This window comes from Drosophila teissieri, chromosome 2R (assembly GCF_016746235.2).
Source record: "Drosophila teissieri strain GT53w chromosome 2R, Prin_Dtei_1.1, whole genome shotgun sequence".
In the NCBI taxonomy this organism is placed as follows: Eukaryota; Metazoa; Arthropoda; class Insecta; order Diptera; family Drosophilidae; genus Drosophila; species Drosophila teissieri.
Window position 1 is genome coordinate 13,009,352 of NC_053030.1, and position 19,568 is coordinate 13,028,919.

The window sequence follows — 19,568 nt, forward strand, 5'->3', positions numbered from 1 at the left end:
ATTGCTGTGTTGATTTATATAAATATAATGGTTATAGTCTTAGAACAGAATACAATTATTTGGAATAGAATACAGCGGCACGCAATAGTAATATAGTCGGATGTGTAGGCGGGTGTTTAAAAGATATTCTGAATTTGAGGGGGAATTGCTTCCGGCGAGAGTTATGAACTATTTATCTATATTGAGTGAAATATGTTTAAGTAATCGCTTGTCTTAACTATTTAACTGCCTAGTGCTGAGTGTAGAGCCGAATCTCAGGAGAATATCTGGTCGCTTTGTCGCCTTACTTCTTCTTCTTTTTGGAGTTGGAGCTGGTAGCCACTACCTCGCTCTTTCGCTTCTGATTGGCCTTCGGTTGGGGCGCAGGTGCTGGTGTGTTGGAGCTGGTACTTCCACTTGCAGCGGATACGCTGCCCTTCGGACCCTTTTTCTTCTTCTCGGCGCGTTCTTTCTCCTCCAGCTCGATGTTTTCACGTTCGATAAGGGTGATCAACGTGTTGCAGCGACGCTGTAGCTCTAGAGCTGTTCGGGATTTGATGAACCAGTCAAAGCGGAATTGCGGAGAAGCTCTGAGAGAGAATCAAAATGTTAAATGGGTTTACTCGTTAATAGGACATGGTTTCCGCCCACCTTATAGCAGCTCTCAGCTCCTCGTAGACATTCTCCTTGTCAAAGCCCAACTTGTGGAGCATGCAAACCAGAAAGCGATCCTCTATTTCAGTGTAATTCTTGCCCTTATTATTACCATATTGCAGGCGCAACTGATGGAAGGGAGCGCGATAGCGCGCCATCTACAACGAAAATATATTCATATATAATAAAAGATAATCAGAAAGACAAAAAAGAAAACTACCTTTTGATCCAACGCCTTCTTAATAGACAACCGCCGTTGAATCTTGCCCTCTCCACGCTCAATCTGTCCCATGATTCGCTCAATATCCTGCAACTCAGTGCACCGCTCCCAGAACACGGCGTTGTACTCGATAACCTCCTCCGGTGTCTTGCCCTCCACGTCCTTTGCAATGTTGTCGATGTCATCCCGACCGTACTTTTCGTTGGCCTTGATGAACTGGTTGAAATCGCGCTTGGTCCAGGCAGTAAAACCCTGTGAGAGTAGATTCTCCTTCTCCTGGATCTCCTCCTCGGAAAGAGGCTCGGCCTCATCGATCTTGCGCTGCTCCTCCCGCTGCACTTTGGTGGCATCCGAGCCCAGTTCCGTGTTCTTGGGCACCTTGTAACCAACAGTCTTGCGGAAGTAGTAGATTTCCTGGTCGAGCAGCTCAAACAGACGGGGTGGGAAGAACTGGAAGTCCTGAACGATAGGCTGCTTGGGTGGGCGGGGAGCCTTTGGAGCCTTGGGTTCCGAGACACGGAGAGCCTCACGGAAATAGGCATCCACGGCATAGTTTGCTTTGCGTTCACGCTTCGGTGGCTCGATCCAGTTGCCCAGCGCATTTAGCTTTTGCTTTTCGCGCCAATCCTCTCCCTCGAATTGATAGACGGATGAAGTTCCTGCCTCGCCGTTGGTGTCCATTGTGAACGTCCGCAGCGAACTCTCGCCCATACTGTCCAGTGCTGCCTTCTGCTCGGCCGTCTTGGCCTCTCCGCGCTCCAGAATAACATCGATGTCCTCGTCGGTGATGTCTGTCTCCTTAGAGCTAAACACTTGGTTAGCTCCAAAACGGATTATATTAAGCATTTCATCCTTGTTCAACTGATTGGAGCGGTTGTCAACTAATCTGCCACCTTGAATGACCATCTTGTCCAGACGGAGCTTGACCTCTGCTCTCTCCACGATCTTCTCCTCCACTGTACTTTCGGTGATAAGCCGGAAAACGCGCACTTGCTTCTTCTGGCCAATACGATGGGCACGATCCATAGCTTGCAAATCCATTTGAGGATTCCAATCCGAGTCGTAAATGATGACCACATCGGCGGTAGCCAAATTGATACCCAAACCACCGGCTCGGGTGGACAACATGAAGAGAAACTTGGCGCTGTTGTCCATGTTAAATTCCTGAATCTGCCTATTACGATCCTCGTGCGGCGTCTGACCATCCAAGCGGCAGTAGTTGTAGTTGCGCCAATGGCAGTAATCCTCCAGGATATCCAACATCCTCGTCATCTGCGAGAAAATCAGCACACGCGATCCCTGCTCTTGGAGCTTGGGCAGCAGCTTGTCCAGAATAGCCATCTTTCCGGAGTTATACACCAAATGCGTGTCCGTGGTGTATGGTGGACCAGGCTCGGCGCCATCGAACAAATATGGGTGGTTGGTGCACTTGCGCAGCTGCATCAGGATGTTCTGCAGCCGCATCTTCTCCACCTTGCCAGCACCGTTCACTACATCAATGTCCTTAAGCAGTACCTTGGTGTACCAGTCGCGTTGCATCTTGGATAGACCGACAAATATTTTCATCTCCTTCTTGGGCTTCAGACGCTTCTCCACTTCGGCCTTCAGACGACGCAGCAAGAAAGGCTTTAGCACGGCATGTAAGCGCGTAATCAGCGCATCATCACCCAGACAGGTGTTTGTGTTGAACCATTCGTCGAAATCCTCTGACGAATTGAAAACATCGGGCAGCAGGAAATTTAGGAGGGCCCACAGCTCGTGAAGATTATTCTGCAGCGGAGTACCCGTGATAAGTAGACGATTAGCGGTCTTAAACTCTCTCAGAATCTCTGAGAGCTTCGACTTCTCGTTTTTGATACGATGCGCCTCGTCGATGACCAAATAACGCCAGTTGAACTTCTTGAATACGGACTTCTCGCGGATACACATCTCATAGGAGGTCACGCAAACATCCCACTCGCCAGGCATGAGCACATCCCGAATGAAGGTGTTACGGGTGTCCTGGTCACCAATAAGGCAGACGGCTCTGAGGGAAGGACACCACTTTTTAAACTCATTCACCCAGTTCTGCAGCGTTGACTTTGGCACGATGACGATGTGTGGTCCAGCTTGATTTCTGCAGGTAAATATGGTATTTAGAGTTTTCTTTAAAGCACTTAATGTTTGTTAATACCCACTTAAAATGCTTGAGGTAACCCAGCAGGGATATGGTCTGCAGGGTCTTTCCCAGACCCATTTCATCGGCCAGGATTCCATTGATACCATTTTCGTAAAGCGAAATCATCCAGTTGAGACCGCGAATCTGGTAGTCACGCATCTCGCCACTTTTGATATAGGCTGGTGAGGCATCGAAGCGAAAGATCTCCTTGGTGGCCGAATCCTCCGCCAAAAGCTCCTCATCCTCCTCCTGCTCCGTTTTGCGATGCCGATGACTGTTTAATACAAAAATATACCAATAAATAAACGAGCCTTTTGTATGGGCTGTAGAACTCACTCGGCCACATCCTTTTCCTTGTCCTTGTCTTTGATTTTCTTGGGCCTGCCCTTTGGCTTCGTGGGACTCTTAGCGCTGTTGGTCATAAAATGGGTGAAGATCTCCGTCTGCTTGAGCAGGAAATCAAAGCGTCTACTACGATCAGCCTCGATTTTGTTGTCGAACTCCGCCTCCTTTTCACCGGACGAACTGGTGGCCGCATCCGAAGTTGTCTCGTTCTGCAAGAGATCAGCATATATGTATGGTAGTCCGGAGGGAATCCCCGTATTTTAACTTACCGAGTTCTCCTCGGTTGCCTCCACGGCAGCTGTTTCTGTTTTGGACATATTTGCAATGCCGGCGTCTGTCTCTTAGTGAAACAAAATTTTTTCACAAATTTCCCCTCGGCAATCAAGCGTGCTGCACACTGGCGTCGTTTAATTTGCACTGAAAATCGAATGTGCAAACTGTTAGTCACACTTTCAGTACAAACTTAAAAGACAATTGAAACAAAACAATGTTTGTTTCGCTTAAACAAATGGTAAATAATTACATGCGATTTTTTTTTAATGAATGGTGGGAAATCTGCGCGTGCTATCGCAAGATTATGCGATGAATGCGCGAAGTTGGCTGCGGCAGCGAAAGTGGCGGCAAATAGCTCGAGAAAATGAACTATCGATAGTCTTCATAGGCTAGGTTATGTCTGGCAATGATAGCTCTGTTTGTTATGAATTGCAGCACTGGCCGTGTGCCGTTATATTTCTATGCAAACAAAAAAAAGATGGAAACAGGTAATAAATTGAGTTTTGTTTAGTTTAAGTTTAGAAAGTGTATTCGAACAGTTAACTTGCATATTGCCCGAATGGCAATTTCTAGGAGAATATTGAAACTAAATGACAAAATGATTCGTACTTTCTATTGATTTTGAATAGCTGCCCCAAGCTAAAAAAATATATTAAATTTCCAAGAATATTTTAGATAAACTTCATATTGAAGTATTTTTACATAAATCGCAGCAAACATCCGAAAAACTACATTTTAAATTTTCAGTGTGGCCAAGTCAGTAAAAATAGACAACCCCAGCCGGCTGATGGAAAACCTGTTTATACCCGAAGTCCCAAACGGTCACACACCCACTTCATCACCTCGCTTCGTTTGAAAAAAAACCATCCAATATGAGTAAATATGACTCAAAGTACCTCGAGGAGAAGCTCAAAAGGGAACTGCAGACGGAGTACGTGAGTGTTACGGACGAATCGGACGGTTGTGGCGGCAAATTCAGCGCCGTAATCGTGTCGCCAGCCTTCAGCGGCAAGACCCTTCTCCAGAAGCATAGATTAGTCAACTCGACGCTGGCCGAAGAACTGAAAGAAATCCATGCATTCTCACAGAAATCCTACACACCCGAAGAGTGGGAGAAAGTGAAAGCCCAATAGTAGTACCAAAAACAACATCACACACATATATATACGGGCGATACAACACTAGCCGCAAAAACCTGTTGTTCGTTTGCTGGTGGTTGCGCTTTCCGATCGCAGAGGTAACGAACAAGCCGAAAAACGCCAGTCGCACAAAGAAAGTGAAAGGGAAAGCACAGGAATCGGCAGGCAGAGATAGGAGTTACCGAATAAACAACGCAAATGATCCACTAAATGCATAAGTTACATAAAGAAACAGCCGTAAAAGTTTAAGTACTCGTCGCAGGTCGTCCGTTCGAAAGGCATTAGCATTACAATTCGAAATAGCTGATAAACCGATAAAGCCATAGCCAAACGGAACACAGAGCACACACAGCGATCAGCAAGAACAATGCACAAGTTTCAGGTCCACTCTCCGGGCAAGGTCATCCTCCATGGCGAGCACGCCGTTGTTTATCACCGACCCGCCCTCGCTGCCGTAGTGGGTTTGGGCACCACGCTGAGATTTCGACAGCTGGAGGCCAGCCAGGTGGCAAGTTTTCAACTGGAGGCCCTTAACTGCACGCTGGAGATCCAGTTGCCGGAGTTCAACGGCTTCCTGGCTGAATTTAGGAGTAAATACCCATCAGACAGCACTGCCAATCTTTTGGAAGCCGTTCGCGCAGAGGTGTCCAAACAACTTGAACGATCCGGAGGCAATGCACCGAAGCAGCACACGCAACGGGCATTTGTCTCCATATACTATTTGCTGGCCGGCGCTGTACTCTCCGCACCCGGCGACACAAAGCTGACGCTGCAAACCGGTTTCCAGGTGCAGGTAGACAGCCAGCTAACCGTGGGTGCGGGCCTGGGCAGTTCCGCCTCTTTCGGAGCCGCTTTGGCCACGACTTTTCTCATTTTGGCCGGACACTTCGATAGAGACAGTTACTTGGAGGAGGCGAACCAGGCGTTGATCTCGACATGGGCTTTCGAATCGGAGCGTGTTAACCATGGCACGCCCTCGGGTCTGGACAACACAGTGTGCACCTACGGCGGAATGTTGCGGTATGTCAAGGGCCAGGGATTCCAGTCGCTAAAGATCCAGAAACCACTGAACATCCTGCTGGTGGACAGTCGTGTGAGTCGCAGCACCGCGGACATTGTGGCCAAAGTGCGTCATCTGGGAGAGGCCTTTCCGCGGCTCATTGAGGCCATTTGGCATGCTTGCGAGGAGCTCGTTACCGCCGCTGTTCCGCTCTACGAGAGCTTTGGCAATGCCCAAGACGATAGCGCGAAGTTCGAGCAACTCGAACGCCTGTTCCAGATCAATAATGATCTGCTAAAGGCGATCGGAGTGTCGCATCCGAAACTGGAACAGATTTTTACCATCGCTTTCAAGCGTGGCTTCTTTTCGAAGCTGACGGGCGCCGGTGCAGGTGGATATGTCATCGTTCTGCTGCCTGAGAACTACGAGTGCAATGAGGTGTACTGGAAGCTCAAGGAGGAGCTCGAATCGGCGGGCTTTGGTGTTCATGTTACGACCGCCGGAGGCGAGGGATTGCGCGTTAGTTCGCTGGATGACTGATGCGGTTTCGTTTTGTATTGCTATTGTATGTATTCGTGGTTTTGTTATAACTTAAAAATAAAGATTTATACATGTATTTTGTACGGCAATCTGGTTGTTTAGCGTTGACTTCTGTCCCTAGATTTGTAGACAATCCCACGGTTCTTCATGTCACGTAAGGTGGACTGCGGCAGAGTACCGGAAACAGATATGGCATAGATACCACGAGTAAAGCGGGCTGAAAGAGAAATTGAAATCTATCAAGAATACCCTTTGGAACGCAAGTTAATAAGGTCATACCCAGTCTTTGCCACTTGGCCACCCAGGAATCGGTGGGCGTGGTCAGGGCAATAATTCCGTCAAAGTTGTTGCTCGTGTGATCATAGACATTATCCTTGTTGTTCTTCATCCGCAGGAACTCCTCGCAGTTTTCGCAGCCATCAGTCTCAAATTGATCAAAACTCTGCAAGCGGTAAATGGTTTCAATGAAAATGTGTCGGGCCTGGGCTAAACATAACATACTTTCACTAGGGAGCAAACGAGGCAGGCGCGAAGTCCTCGCAGATCCTTGGGTATCGCGTCAAAGGCCATATTTACTTATTAATTATAGTTTTAAAACTAAAAATACAAATTCCGTGCGAAACCAAGCCACGACACTGACAGAGTGACCGTATTCTAAACTTTTCTTTCCTCTAAGTTATCGGCTAGTACCGGGAACAACCGACAAAAATTGTCTGAAACATTTTCACGAATCCAACCTTTGTATTAAAACGTGATTTTAAAACATTATAATTTCTTAGCAAGGTAAAATGTGTACTACATGGTATAGGAATTTTAAACAATGTTCAGCGACTTTGGCAGTGGCCTTTTCTTTTTATTCTTGTAATAATCCTCTAGAATTTCAAAATAGATCAATACCAATCCCAAGTGAATTCCCGGATTGGCTCCTGAAAAGTTAAATGCAATTTTGTAATCCTGAATTGGCAGTATGGGCAGAGAGACCTCGTCCAAACTAAAGTCACGCGCACTCAAATGGCCCTTTAGAAACATAAAAAATTGCATATATATAGAGGAGATTTTAGTTTTATAAGCTTACCCTATAGGGGCAACTGTGGTTTAAATTAGTCCATTCCGTCAAATGACTTATGGCGTATTTTTCCAAAAAATTTCGGTTTGTATTATTCTTCAACAATTGGCAAACATTAAATTTAAATTTAACGGCGAAGGGCTTATACAAACTCAAAGAATCCTTGTAGAATACTTCTACTGTCATCTGAAAGTTGTCAACGTTATTGTAATACTTGAATTAATGATACTTCTCACTTTAATATCAGTTATTACGTCCCGTATGTCGCAGTCCATGTGCATAACCGATCGAGTCCAGTTAATTGGCTTCAAAATGCAAGAGACATTGCTGAAATATACTCCGTTTGCTTTGCACTCAGTTTTTCTGATTTTGAAAAAGTATCCATTGGAATAGAACTAAGAACTAAAATAGTTTTAAAATCTGTACATTATACGGGTTTATTGACGCACAATGTTGTTGGAAAGGCATAATATTACGCCCAAGTATACACAAGAGATATCAATCCACTTTGCCATCGCCAAAACAAATAAACATAACTCCAGTCCAACAACTTAAAGCAAACACTAACTACATTTTAATAACTCTGTACACTTTATAAAATGCATCACGGGTGAGCGAACAAGCAGCTTTTAAATAAATAATCGATACAACACGATACACTTATCTACAATCTAGGCAAAAGATCGGAGAACAATTATTATGCAAAAATAAGTTAAATTGTTTTTGTTCTGACGTCACAGATAACATGTTTTAAAATATTTGTCTCGAAGTGTAAGATCGGTCAAAATGTAAGTTATCTGTTGCATTAATTGATTTCATTTTACATTTTAATATATGTTATGTTGTTATATGTTACTTACACAATGTAAATTGTTTGCTTCCAAATGTAATGTTAGGCAATCGGTTAATCGGTCCCCTGATGAGATAACGGCTACGCCCCTGGCGATCAGCTGTTACGCGGTTGTTTTGGGTGTGGAACAGGGAAGCACAGAAGTACGGACAAGAAAGAAAGGTAATAACAGCTATAACCGAACGCCGTTAAACTTTTACCGCTAGGATCGTTGGAATAGAACTCGCCATGTCCTCCTCCTCGACATCCAGTCCCACGGACAACAGCTCGCACGGATCGGTGGCGCTGTCCTCGGCCCTCAATCCGTCTTTGAACCCGGTCTCCGGCACGAATACCAGCAGCCAGAAGCCTTTTTCCCTTTCCGAGCGTTTGAACTTTGAGATCTACCGTTACTCCAGCTACTCGCCAAACTATCTGCCCGAGTAAGTTCTAGTCTGGAAAAGAAAATGGTTGCCTCGCATTTCGTAATTGTTCTAATTTGCATTCCATTCGATTCGTAGAAACGTCCTGGTGGACTGTCCCAACGACCAAACATCTAGGTGGTCCGCCTACACCAACAGCCCGCCACAATTTCTCACCTTGAAGCTGCGCCGTCCCGCCATTGTGAAGAAAATCAAGTTTGGCAAGTTCGAGAAGTCGCATGTGTGCAACATTAAGAAATTCCGTGTTTACGGCGGCTTGGAGGATGAGCACATGGTATTGCTGCTGGAGGGGTAGGTCCATCAGCTGGTTCTCCGAAATGCGTTCTATAATAAACCTCGTATATATCCTAGTGGCCTGAAAAACGACAACGTACCGGAAGTATTCAATCTGCGCTGCCTGACCGAAGACGGCGCGGAAAACCTACCAATACTGTACCTCAAGATCGTGCCCCTGCTCTCCTGGGGTCCGTCCTTCAACTTCAGCATCTGGTACGTGGAACTGCACGGCCAGGACGACCCCATGTATACCAGTGCTCGCATGAAGAACTACAACTCGCTGCGCGAGGTGGAGATCATCAAGCTGTGTCTTAAGCACTTCCGCCAGCAGGGCTATTTGAGTGCCTTTGGGGCGCTCCAGGAGCAGACGAATGTGCAACTGGAGCACCCGCTGATTAGCGAACTGCATAAGTGTCTGGTAAGTAAGAAATGTCCAGCATATTTCAAAACCTATTTTTAAACCTTTGAAAACATCGTATTAAATTCATAAAAATGTTATTTTTAGGTTTTGCAGGGAGACTTTGAGAAGGCTGAACGCTTTATAGTCGAGTGCATAGACGAGGGTCTCATGGATGAGTATTTGCATAAGCAGGACTACAAGCACAGCTGGCATATGAAGCTCACTGAAAGCGACCTGAAGCCTGGTAACTATTTCCGCCTCCAAACAGAAATCATTAGTTTAACTTCCACTTTTTCAGGCAACCGCGGTGGCCACCAGCTGGTGGTGGATGCCAAAAGGAGACTTATTTATCTCTATGGCGGCTGGGATGGCTACCAGGACTTAAGCGACCTCTGGGTATTCAATATCGAAGATGATCAGTGGACGCTACTGTGCGAAAGGTCAGAGCTTTCCAATGGGCCCACACCGCGATCCTGCCACAAAATGGTCTTTGATCCCATCAGCGAAAATGTATTCATGCTTGGTCGTTACCTGGACAACTCGATTCGAACTTCGGATTATATAAAGAGCGACTTTTACCTCTACGATACGAGGGCCGGCAACTGGATGCAAATATGCGATGACACCAGCCAAGTGGGCGGTCCTCAGCTTGTCTATGATCACCAGATGTGCATGGATACCGATAAGCGTACAATTTACGTTTTCGGAGGCAAAATACTCACGCCTCGCAGTGTCAATGCTACTGGCGCGATAGAACCAGAATATTCGGGGCTGTTCTCCTATCACATAGCAACAAACACCTGGGCTCAGATTCTGGTGGACTGCCACCACGCCAGCGCTTCCCTGGCAGATGTGATGTCCATTAAGTCCAGGATCACACACTGCATGGTTTTCCATAACGTACGTTAAATATACTTAATGAGTATGTAAGCCACATATATGTATTTCTGCCCTACATTAGAAACATCGAAAACTGTACATATATGGCGGACAACGAGGCAAGGAGGATCTTGACGAGTTTCTCAGCTACGACGTAGACACCCAGGCCATATGCGTCCTCAACAAGGAGCATCCCCATCACGGAACCACCGCTGGCAATGAAGCCAAATTCGAACCTTCTTCTGGCTATACATTGCGTGCCACCATTGACTGTGAACGTGATGAAATTTATATTTTTTCTGTGAGTAATTCTGACATTATTCAACCATTCATATATAATTGCTTTATTTTTAGAGCCTAAGTAAAGTTAAGGATCGTCGTGATATACAGCATATTGACGCATCAAACTCATTTTGGGTGTACTCCTTGCGCAGTCATAAGTGGTCAAGGATATATTACTGTCGCCACAGTGGCCAGGATGCGAACTCCATTAACAGCATGAATATTTTGGGCGCCAGCAAGGGGGATGGAACCTTGGAGCCGTGTCCCCGCTATGCCCACCAGCTGGTGTATGATGATGCGACTAATACCCACTATTTGTTTGGAGGAAATCCCGGAATCTGTCAGCAGCAGCAGCTTAGACTTGATGATTTTTGGCTTTTATGCTTGGAAAAGTATATAATTAACTAGCTGAGTGTAGCCCTAGTTAATTTACTTATATTTTAGGCCCAAACGAGAGGAGATCCTTAAGCATTGTAGGTTTTTGGTGCGTAAAATGCGCTACGAGGAGATGACGCGCCAGGATCCCTTCAAGGCAATGCAGTACTTACGACATCATATAGCCGATGTCATTGACCATAGCGATGCGGAGCAGTTAAATAATGTATATCTAAAAAAAATATTGTAACTTTCTTTAATCGCAGTTTAATCTTCCAGTTCCATAAGCTTGCGTCTTTGCTTTTTAAAAACCATGATGGTAACCTCGAAAGAGAATGCACCACACCTGCGTTGTGTGCTGATGCAGATGATCTCGAAACGGACTCCGATGTATCGGCAAAGATTAAAGGTTTTATTAGTCAATGATAATTTCTTCTTGGAATACTGAGCTTTTATCTTTACAGAGGAACTGGCTGATGGACCCGCTACCGAGAATATCTCCCTGGAGTCGAACGAGAGCATGATCTCTTCTGGCATCTCGGAGAATGCCTCTAGTCCGAGCTCCTCCTCATGCACCAAAAGAGCGCGGACGGATTGCACTCCTGAGCTGAAGAATAAACGAGCTTTCCTGTTCAACAAACTGGTGCAACTGATGCCACCGAGCATGGTCCAACCTGAACGTAACCTTAGCGACTTTGTGGTCATGTGAATGTCCAAGTGCCAAAACCGAATCAATATGAGTCCCCATCCAAGATTATATTTAGCTAATTAAGTGTGTGAGAGTTTCATTTTAAACTGTTGATCAATGTGATGTTTAATTCGCTTGTTTGCCAATACAAGGTTCTACGGTTAATGCAAGGCATGACATATATGATTTTATTGTGATAGTTCACGTGTACTGAAACCCCGGCTGAAGACAGCTGGATTCATAGTTAGTGCGCTTAGGTGAATAAGAACTGTATGTAAACCGTGTTATATTTAGTGGATTGTATATGTAAACATAAGCCTGAAATAAAAAAAGTTTTTTTAACGTCCAAAAGCAACAGGCGCCTTTCAGTTAATAATATGCGGCAAATATAACTTACAAATTTTTAAACAAAATCTTTACTGTCTAACATACATTTATTCCTTTTTTATCTTAAAAATTTGTTACATTGCAATTGACACGCAAGCCTCGTTCCTCATCAATATATTTAGAAAACGAGTTTACAGCAAATTAGTTTCCCTCAGATGCGTTTCTAGAATTGTGTCTTTAACAACAGTGAACACAAACCTAATATTGTCGGTATCTAAAAAACAAAAATAAGACTTGACTAGTTATTGTGAAATAAGTTCTTTTGTTGCGTGGACACGGAAATCAATTCGACGAAAAGAATAGGATTTTTCAAATATGAAAATCACTCATCAAAAATAATTCGGACACTGTACATACTCGTAGCAATGGTGAAATGAGGATAGATAATCTTGCAAGGATCAGAAATCGTGTCAATAAACATTTGCAGTATGAATGCTCGGGCTGCCTTGGCATCCATCCTTGGACCTGTTTAATAAGAAGTCGAATAAAATCTTGTTTGGGTGGAATTAACTTTTGTTTGGGAACCTCTTACCATTGTATTCAGGAAAATAGTCTGCCAAATGCGTAGATTTTATTTTCTCCTCAAATAAATCCTCCTTGTTAAGAAACAGAATAGCTGACGATTTTTGAAACCACGGACACAAAATAATCTGTGCAAATAAAGCCTTAGATTCCTCCATCCGGTTCTAAAATAACAATTTGGTTATTCATTGCCAAAAATAGAATTTTCAAAAATACATCATTCTTATCTTCAGCCAAGGATAGATCAAACTCGGATAACGCAACCAAAAACATAATTGATGTCACATTGGAAAAGCAATGAATCCACTTTTGTCTCTCCCCTCGTTGACCAGCTACGTCCACCATTCTGTGTAGTAGTATTTAATTATAGTTATTAATCCACTTTCATTACAACAAATAAATACCTTATCAGAAAACCGTCCAATTTGAATGGATACTCAACGATATCGGTTGTTGGCGCTCGAGCATAAAGAATATCCTGATCAGTTGCCTGGTAATCAGTCTTTTCAATTCGATTTAAGTGCTCCAAAAAGCTAATTGAATGAGAAACGAAAAGATTTATTTGAGTAATTTGTGTTTTGAAGATACGATTTCTTAGGCATAGATCTAGTATTACATATACAAAAATAATGAAACCTCTGTTTTGAACAACAAGATATCTGGTGCGTGCTTCATATATTAGGAAGTATATCAACGGCTAACTCACTATGCAGTTGAATCAGTCAGCTGGTATTCCCTACGACGATTATAGCACTCCTGGATGCCATCATCGGTCCAAAGCGTTTTGATGGCACTCAAATAGGGGGCCTCCAGCCTGGTAACCGTGTGGTAGTCGATGCTCTGCACCAGATCGGCAAGTATCTGTGGATCATAAGCCGTTGTTGGAGTCAAATCACTAAGTATTGGGCTAGGAGTTACTCTTACACTATGCTCCTGCTGACCGTAGGGTATCTTCAGAACATCCATTGCACTGATCATCGACTGCATGGCCATGAATATGTTTTGGAAAATTTTCTTGGTGAACTGCTTCCGTTCCTTGTCCGAAAAACCGTCGCCGTGAATAAGGCGCATTTGTTTGATGAATGTGGTCTTGCCAGATTCGCCTGTGCCTGCAATTGTGGAATTTTTGGATATTTGGATATACATACATATGGGCCATGAAATCAGTTAGGAAGTGTCATAATTGTATGCTCCGGTTTTACTTACCCAGTACCAGCAATTTGAGCTCACGCCGTGCTTTTTTCTTATCCGCTCTCAAGACCTTTTCAATTTCTCTATTGATACGCCTTCCCTCACGAGCCTCTTCCGTCAGGCAGCAGTCCATGCAGCCCATTCGCGCAAGCATGTTGCCCCCAGTGGACTCTGTTCCTTGACTATATAGAGGCGGACGAAGCTTTATATATTGGGTGAAGATCGTCAATAGATCAATATAAATACGCGTGGCAGAGTGAAAGGGTATAAATGATTTGTTGAAAGCATGTAACACGTAGAAGGAAGAGTTCCTGTCCGTCCGTTTGTCCGTATGTCGTGATCTCGGGTCGTGATCTAGCAAGCAGATTCCAGTGACACATGTGTTCATTCTTGTGACGACTCCGAAATGTTAAATCGGCTTTATATGAACACATATCTGAGGCGATTTTCAAATACTGTACCAGTAAGATACTGGCCTTGAACAATGATCATATATTATACTGCGTGTGTAAGGCTTGTTATCCAAATAATATTATCTCCCCTGAGAATGTTTATACATAAACACTCATGACTAAATATTTTATCAAATTCAAAAGAACATTTACTGTAATATTGTAAAGTATTTACAAAATATGTTATATCTAAATTAGGTTTTTAATCTGGTCGTTCGAAATGATTCATTTATATACACAATATCATTATATTCAGAGGGCGTTGCTCCGATAAAAAACTATATAATACCCGACTTACGTGTTTTGCACAATTATTCTTTATATTTTTTATTCAAGATCTCAAATTTATTTCACCGATTTAACAATTTTGGCTTGTGGGGCGTTTTCCTCTTTGTGGTTTTTAGGCTCGCTTTTCAAGTGATGAAACGCACTATTGAAACTTAGTCACCATCACTTCTTTCTAATTTTATATTTTAAAAGTAACATTTGATGCACTTGTTTTACAATTTTATATGTGTTTCTTTTTTGGGTTATACTAAACTTTCTAAGCCGTCGAATAATCGGAATATTTGGAACATATATTCTGAGTTGATGGTTTTTCTAAGACTGATTGTGCGGCGCTCAGCGAATTTATATTATTAACCCCATGTTGCCGGAAATTAACCCAAATTACTCTGAGCAGTTTTAAGAAAATTGTAATCTTATTGAATTCTCTTATACTGACTCCACTGATGTACATATACAGTGTACAATTACTTAATTTTTAATAACAATAACAGCTCTCAGAACTTTTTTTAACCCACGAATACCTAAACTAATACCTAAAATTAATAAAAACTAATTGTTTAATACATATACCTCTTCAATAGATAAAGAGGATTAAATAACGCAAAAGAATAAACAGTAAAAGTAATATAAAAGTATAAAATCTACTTTGGAAAAGTAAAGCGGTGTTCTACATCTAAAATTAAAACAAATTACTTTCTTTTAGGTTGCATTGCAAAACGGCATCCTTAACTGCGGCGAACACAAACGTAATATTTTCCGTATCTAAAAATAAAAATGATCTTATTTACGTTTATAAACGCTTATAACGTTTTATTTAGCTATTTAATAGACTGTGCTGTACTTATACAATAGCAAATTAAATTAAATGTTTGACAAACCATTACTGAAGTACACTTATGAGCGAGCAAAATACACAACTTTCCACCAAACTTCCAAATTATTTCACTCACCTGTAGCACAGGTAAAATGGGAATATATCTTTTTAGGTGTATCTAAACTAACGTCTTCAAACAACTGTAGCACGTATTCTTGGGCAGCATTTGCATCTTGTGGTGGACCTAAAATATTATTCCTATATTGAGTGCACTTAAGGATAAAATATATAATTAAACGATTTTCAGGCCAACCTATATAAATTTAAAATAATAAATAACTTACGCTTTAGAAGGCTTACCATCGTAATCAGGAAAATAGTCTGCCAAATGCGAATACATTATTTTCTCCTCCAACACGTCCTTCTTGTTTAGGAAAAGGATGATTGAAGCGTTTTGAAACCACTCGAATGTTATTATAGTATGAAATAAAGCCTTTGATTCCTCCAACCGATTCTGCAATTATCCGATTTTAAAGTTTTTGTAGAAAGATTATCTGAATGGCTTTTATTTGTACTTCGTTTTCGGATCCCATCATGAACTGATCGTATTCCGATAGTGCTGCCAAAAATATAATTGATGATACATTCGAAAAAAAATGAATCCACTTTCTTCTCTCGGTTCGCTGGCCTGCAACATCCACCATACTGTCCATCAACGAAAAATGTGTTATTGCAATCGGATAAATAAAATTCAATACACATATACCTCAGCATAAGGCCATCCAACTCAAAAGGATAGACCTGAATATTAAATGTCGGCTCTCGGGCACACAGAATATCCTGCTCGGTTGGCAAGTAATCAGCCTGTCCAATTCGACTTATGTCGCTCAAGAAACTAAGTTACAAAAATATTTCAAAATAGGTACTCCATAAGACTTGGACCTAACTCACTATTCAGTTGAATCAGTCAGCTGATATTCCCTACGACGATCATAGCACTCCTGGATGCCAGCATCGTCCCAAAGCGTTTTGATGGCATTCAAGTATGGATCCTCGAACGTGGTAACGGTCTCGTAATCGATGCTCATCACCAGATCGGCCAGTTCCTGTGGATCGTAGGATGGAGTTTGTCGTTTGAGATTAAGTGATTTTGATTAGGCCCATGGTTTACTTACACTATGCTCTCCCTGACCATAGGAAATCTTCAGCATATCCATGGCCTTGATCATTGACTGCATGGCCATGAATATGTTCTGAAACACCAGCTTGATGTACCCCCGCTTGTCCTCGTCCGAGTAACCGCTGCCGTGGATGATACGCATCTGTTTGATGAAAGTGGACTTCCCGGACTCGCCCGCCCCTGAGGATATACACACATTGGATCTTGGATACATCCCGATTACCCATTTCCACGTACCCAGCAGCAGTAGCTTATGTTCACGTTTCGACCTCTGCTTCTCCAGTTGCAACTGTTTGTCGATCTCCCGATTGATACGCTTTTTTTCCCTTGACTCGAAAGATACACAACAGTTCACATCCATGCTGACTTTATGTATGAATCCGTGATCTCTATTAAGGCACCTTTTGACTAATATCCGAACTTGAATGTATCTTTTGCTGTATTCCACCGACCAGTTTAACGTATAGCCAAAGATTGTGTTAAAAGATGAGTTTTTCTCGTAACGCTTTACTCCTTCTTTTTTGTATCCCTAAAACCAGATTTTTCCATTCTTCCGCAGCTCAAAAACACATCTGTACGCCGTCGAGTAATGCCGAAAACTGATTTGCAAACAATTTAGAAAACAAAATTACAAAAGCCATTTAAATTCCCGCGCCATATAAATGGGAATTGTTCTCTTGATAAATCGCACCAGAGCACCCAGTGAAATATCGTTCAGAACATCGCTGGGGATTTTTAAAACACCCAGTTCCCAGTAGGCGGGTATCCATTATTTAATCCAATCCACTGTTGAGTTAGTTTTTGAATCGAACTCAGCTATTTTTGAAATCCGATTTCTGGGATTGCATATCGTATCGTAGTTGCAAGAAAAGAACACAGTGGCGGTCTTTTCAATATACTTTTATTTATATTATATTGGTTTTTTCATTAATATTAAGGTGTACATAGATACTTTTAATTATCTAAAAAATTTGTTTAGTTACAATTGCCACGCATACAATCGCCGTCTGCTCCGTCAATATGATTTGTATGACAAATGTATAGACACCCAGGAAAACCCCGTCCGTCCAATATCAATTCAATCAATTCAAATGCTACAGTTATCAATAGTCGGCCCATGGACACGTTGGACTGTCTCTATCTCCAAATCGGGGAAATCGGGGAAATTGGGGATTCTGTGTGGTTGGTTGCCTTAATCCTAGGCTAAGCATGCAGTTCCAGTGGATGTTTCATTAGCTTCTGATTTACACGTATGTACTCGTATGCTTAGGTGTGCGATGGAGAAACTAGAGTCGAATATTACTATTTCTCCCTAAAGTCGCCCGAACTCACAACTAATATTTCTTACTGCTTAGCCCGATGCTGGGTTTATGTGGTGTTTGTTTTCAACCGAAAACACCGGCTAGCCATTCTTATTATCGATAATGTAGTTTTCTCTTTAACGTCAAGGGCGATTTTCATTTGGGATTCTTTTTAATGGATTTTTTTTTCGTTTTTTTTTTGCTTTTCAAGCTTTCTTATGTGGAATGTGGTCATTCTTTCATTTACATACATAGTTAAAGTAAAAACTAGCCACCGAATGCCATGCCTAAATGGTTGGTTTTCAATTGTCTGAAAATCGTGGCCATACTTATCAGTAAAGTATCATGGCCAAAGGATCAAATTGCATCCTTTCGCTTTCATTCCGCTCTAGATTTACACAATTACATAAATTTCCCATTTAAATTGTTGTCCCTTTTGCTTGCAGTTCTGTTTTGAGTTTGTTGCTTAGAAAATTTCTTTGTTTACTTTGTTACTTTTGTGTTTAATCTTAATTCCTTACAATATTCTGAAATTCCTTTAGCAATCGTCGGATTTGTGTATTATGTACTCGGCTTCTCTATATTGGAAATACATATCTAGTAGATTCTTTTGCGTTACTTTGGTTTTATCATGTAATTATTTTAGTTATTAATCGTAACAATTGTAAGTGTAATCAAAATTATAAATTGTATATAAAAATACAAAATACATACATTAATGGTTTATATCAAATTCTCATTTTATTATTATTATAGTTCACTTTGAGTTTAATGTACACTTACATACACATGCTCGATTATGTGGTATTTCTCAGGAGGCTTTCGCATTCCCCCGAGAGTAATTTGCCAAATATTCAAATATTTACATACAACTGTCTGACTATCGGTGCGTATCATAAAAATAAGGAACCAATCTATCAACCCAAACAATCCACCACAATCTGGCAATACACGTGCAATACATGCTGATAATCTGAATATTTTGGGACATTTAACAGGCTCGACTCGGCTCGGCTCCAGTAGTGGTGAGAAGAATCGGGTTTCGAGTGGCCACTGGAGTCGGGAGTCTGGAGTCTGTGCTATATAATTTATGGGATTCATTATAGTGGAAAGGCACAAAATGCTAGGGAAATCATACCGAAATCGACCAATTTAAAGTGTGCGTATGGTGTGCGTGGCTGCAAAATCGGAACATTTGATCATTGAAACCGCCGAAAAACTCCTGTATTTTGGGATGGCATTTTGGAGAAGAACCAAACCGGAAAGAAAGGATCAAAGTAAATGGGAGACTTTGTCTGCTCGCTGATGCTGATGCAATTCATTGGACGGAAAACTATATATATGTCAGTGTGTGAATGTCTATAATGCATACTGCCGTGGATATAAAAAACGATCGGAGCTACCAAATTGGATGCCAGCTGTGAATTTGTATTCGCATCGAGAACCTAAACCGATTCCATATCCATTCCAATCCAATCCCAATCGGGCATGCATGCTCAAAAAACTCATTGGCATCATGGCTCTGTGTTCTCTGCTACATCATTTAAAATACACATTGACTTATTGAAGCTTTTTAAAAGCTAATCCATTGGGTTAATCATAAAAATGGTTTAATTACTTTACTTTTACTTTCACTTTCACTAGATGTGGTTACGAGGATTAAAGCTTTATACAACACACTGTTGAATCGTACTTAAACTAAGATGCGTCTTGGTTTTTGGTTATTCGCGGTCATAGCTGATGGGTCATGGGTCATGGGTCATAGGATCCTCAATTCTCCACTGCCACATGGCAAAGTATCTATTCCTCTGTGGCCCCGAGTGAACTAAACTCCAAGTGATGAGTTGAGGGAATCTCGGTTGAACAAAATAAGTGTAATAAATTATT

General features: G+C 42.2%; 8 protein-coding genes across 10 annotated transcripts; 3 read left to right on the plus strand and 5 right to left on the minus strand.

The window, feature by feature from the left end:
• Positions 1–9: 9 nt before the first annotated feature.
• LOC122612468 (chromatin-remodeling complex ATPase chain Iswi) lies at positions 10–3,963 on the minus strand. 2 transcript variants are annotated; one of them, XM_043786118.1, is made up of 7 exons: positions 3,880–3,963; positions 3,626–3,773; positions 3,348–3,565; positions 3,031–3,285; positions 854–2,969; positions 631–791; positions 10–569 (listed from the first exon to the last, which is right to left on the minus strand). In XM_043786118.1, the coding sequence occupies exons 2-7, from the start codon at positions 3,671–3,673 to the stop codon at positions 284–286; spliced, it is 3,084 nt and encodes a 1,027-aa protein (XP_043642053.1). In that variant the 5' UTR covers positions 3,674–3,773; positions 3,880–3,963; the 3' UTR covers positions 10–283. The 2 variants fall into 2 exon arrangements, with proteins under 2 accessions (XP_043642053.1, XP_043642055.1); XM_043786120.1 differs by lacking the exon at positions 3,880–3,963 and having other exon boundaries at positions 3,626–3,863.
• Positions 3,964–4,362: 399 nt separating this feature from the next.
• On the plus strand, positions 4,363–4,813 carry LOC122612656 (bolA-like protein 2). The gene has a single exon (XM_043786406.1). The coding sequence runs from the start codon at positions 4,502–4,504 to the stop codon at positions 4,760–4,762; it is 261 nt and encodes an 86-aa protein (XP_043642341.1). The 5' UTR covers positions 4,363–4,501; the 3' UTR covers positions 4,763–4,813.
• A 146-nt stretch (positions 4,814–4,959) lies between these two features.
• Positions 4,960–6,397, plus strand: LOC122612654 (mevalonate kinase). The gene has a single exon (XM_043786404.1). It carries the CDS (start codon positions 5,136–5,138, stop codon positions 6,306–6,308), a length of 1,173 nt encoding a protein of 390 aa, XP_043642339.1. The 5' UTR covers positions 4,960–5,135; the 3' UTR covers positions 6,309–6,397.
• Positions 6,314–6,952, minus strand: LOC122612655 (transcription elongation factor SPT4). Its single transcript, XM_043786405.1, has 3 exons — positions 6,810–6,952; positions 6,588–6,750; positions 6,314–6,525 (listed from the first exon to the last, which is right to left on the minus strand). The coding sequence occupies exons 1-3, from the start codon at positions 6,876–6,878 to the stop codon at positions 6,407–6,409; spliced, it is 351 nt and encodes a 116-aa protein (XP_043642340.1). The 5' UTR covers positions 6,879–6,952; the 3' UTR covers positions 6,314–6,406.
• A 169-nt stretch (positions 6,953–7,121) lies between these two features.
• Positions 7,122–7,861, minus strand: LOC122614447. The gene is made up of 4 exons (XM_043789009.1): positions 7,824–7,861; positions 7,611–7,769; positions 7,384–7,560; positions 7,122–7,325 (listed from the first exon to the last, which is right to left on the minus strand). The coding sequence occupies exons 2-4, from the start codon at positions 7,653–7,655 to the stop codon at positions 7,122–7,124; spliced, it is 426 nt and encodes a 141-aa protein (XP_043644944.1). The 5' UTR covers positions 7,656–7,769; positions 7,824–7,861.
• A 424-nt stretch (positions 7,862–8,285) lies between these two features.
• LOC122612758 (muskelin) lies at positions 8,286–11,901 on the plus strand. 2 transcript variants are annotated; one of them, XM_043786573.1, is made up of 11 exons: positions 8,286–8,386; positions 8,431–8,646; positions 8,725–8,937; positions 8,998–9,340; positions 9,428–9,566; positions 9,621–10,222; positions 10,284–10,502; positions 10,556–10,875; positions 10,928–11,084; positions 11,138–11,267; positions 11,323–11,901. In XM_043786573.1, the coding sequence occupies exons 2-11, from the start codon at positions 8,453–8,455 to the stop codon at positions 11,565–11,567; spliced, it is 2,562 nt and encodes an 853-aa protein (XP_043642508.1). In that variant the 5' UTR covers positions 8,286–8,386; positions 8,431–8,452; the 3' UTR covers positions 11,568–11,901. The 2 variants fall into 2 exon arrangements, with proteins under 2 accessions (XP_043642508.1, XP_043642509.1); XM_043786574.1 differs by having other exon boundaries at positions 8,355–8,367.
• Positions 11,902–12,030: 129 nt separating this feature from the next.
• LOC122612792 (G protein alpha q subunit) lies at positions 12,031–14,193 on the minus strand. Its single transcript, XM_043786624.1, has 8 exons — positions 13,662–14,193; positions 13,380–13,564; positions 13,162–13,316; positions 12,860–12,988; positions 12,672–12,801; positions 12,466–12,619; positions 12,291–12,398; positions 12,031–12,147 (listed from the first exon to the last, which is right to left on the minus strand). Exons 1-8 carry the CDS (start codon positions 14,032–14,034, stop codon positions 12,065–12,067), a joined length of 1,317 nt encoding a protein of 438 aa, XP_043642559.1. The 5' UTR covers positions 14,035–14,193; the 3' UTR covers positions 12,031–12,064.
• Positions 14,194–15,011: 818 nt separating this feature from the next.
• Positions 15,012–16,609, minus strand: LOC122612902 (G protein alpha q subunit). Its single transcript, XM_043786774.1, has 7 exons — positions 16,376–16,609; positions 16,152–16,306; positions 15,967–16,095; positions 15,776–15,905; positions 15,561–15,714; positions 15,337–15,444; positions 15,012–15,148 (listed from the first exon to the last, which is right to left on the minus strand). Exons 1-7 carry the CDS (start codon positions 16,592–16,594, stop codon positions 15,066–15,068), a joined length of 978 nt encoding a protein of 325 aa, XP_043642709.1. The 5' UTR covers positions 16,595–16,609; the 3' UTR covers positions 15,012–15,065.
• Positions 16,610–19,568: the final 2,959 nt, after the last annotated feature.

Excerpts from the sequence above, each read along its gene's own strand:
- LOC122612902 (XM_043786774.1), bottom strand. The coding sequence starts at position 16,594 with ATGTATCCAAGATCCAATGTGTGTATATCCTCAGGGGCGGGCGAGTCC. Across the intron at positions 15,445-15,560 it reads CTATTTTCCTGATTACGATG|GTCCACCACAAGATGCAAAT; the intron begins GTAAGCCTTCTA and ends ATAATATTTTAG. Across the intron at positions 15,149-15,336 it reads CCATTTTACCTGTGCTACAG|ATACGGAAAATATTACGTTT; the intron begins GTGAGTGAAATA and ends TTTTATTTTTAG.
- LOC122612758 (XM_043786573.1), top strand. The coding sequence starts at position 8,453 with ATGTCCTCCTCCTCGACATCCAGTCCCACGGACAACAGCTCGCACGGA. Across the intron at positions 9,567-9,620 it reads TGAAAGCGACCTGAAGCCTG|GCAACCGCGGTGGCCACCAG; the intron begins GTAACTATTTCC and ends CCACTTTTTCAG. Across the intron at positions 10,223-10,283 it reads ACTGCATGGTTTTCCATAAC|AAACATCGAAAACTGTACAT; the intron begins GTACGTTAAATA and ends GCCCTACATTAG.
- LOC122612654 (XM_043786404.1), top strand. The coding sequence starts at position 5,136 with ATGCACAAGTTTCAGGTCCACTCTCCGGGCAAGGTCATCCTCCATGGC.
- LOC122612656 (XM_043786406.1), top strand. The coding sequence starts at position 4,502 with ATGAGTAAATATGACTCAAAGTACCTCGAGGAGAAGCTCAAAAGGGAA.
- LOC122612655 (XM_043786405.1), bottom strand. The coding sequence starts at position 6,878 with ATGGCCTTTGACGCGATACCCAAGGATCTGCGAGGACTTCGCGCCTGC. Across the intron at positions 6,751-6,809 it reads TCGTTTGCTCCCTAGTGAAA|AGTTTTGATCAATTTGAGAC; the intron begins GTATGTTATGTT and ends TACCGCTTGCAG. Across the intron at positions 6,526-6,587 it reads GGCCAAGTGGCAAAGACTGG|CCCGCTTTACTCGTGGTATC; the intron begins GTATGACCTTAT and ends TTTCTCTTTCAG.
- LOC122612468 (XM_043786118.1), bottom strand. The coding sequence starts at position 3,673 with ATGTCCAAAACAGAAACAGCTGCCGTGGAGGCAACCGAGGAGAACTCG. Across the intron at positions 3,566-3,625 it reads AGGCAACCGAGGAGAACTCG|AACGAGACAACTTCGGATGC; the intron begins GTAAGTTAAAAT and ends GATCTCTTGCAG. Across the intron at positions 2,970-3,030 it reads GGTTACCTCAAGCATTTTAA|AAATCAAGCTGGACCACACA; the intron begins GTGGGTATTAAC and ends ATTTACCTGCAG.
- LOC122612792 (XM_043786624.1), bottom strand. The coding sequence starts at position 14,034 with ATGAACACATGTGTCACTGGAATCTGCTTGCTAGATCACGACCCGAGA. Across the intron at positions 12,802-12,859 it reads TTGGACGGTTTTCTGATAAG|AATGGTGGACGTAGCTGGTC; the intron begins GTATTTATTTGT and ends ACTACTACACAG. Across the intron at positions 12,620-12,671 it reads TGGCTGAAGATAAGAATGAT|AACCGGATGGAGGAATCTAA; the intron begins GTATTTTTGAAA and ends TTGTTATTTTAG.
- LOC122614447 (XM_043789009.1), bottom strand. The coding sequence starts at position 7,655 with ATGCACATGGACTGCGACATACGGGACGTAATAACTGATATTAAA. Across the intron at positions 7,561-7,610 it reads ACGTAATAACTGATATTAAA|ATGACAGTAGAAGTATTCTA; the intron begins GTGAGAAGTATC and ends GACAACTTTCAG. Across the intron at positions 7,326-7,383 it reads ACCACAGTTGCCCCTATAGG|GGCCATTTGAGTGCGCGTGA; the intron begins GTAAGCTTATAA and ends ATGTTTCTAAAG.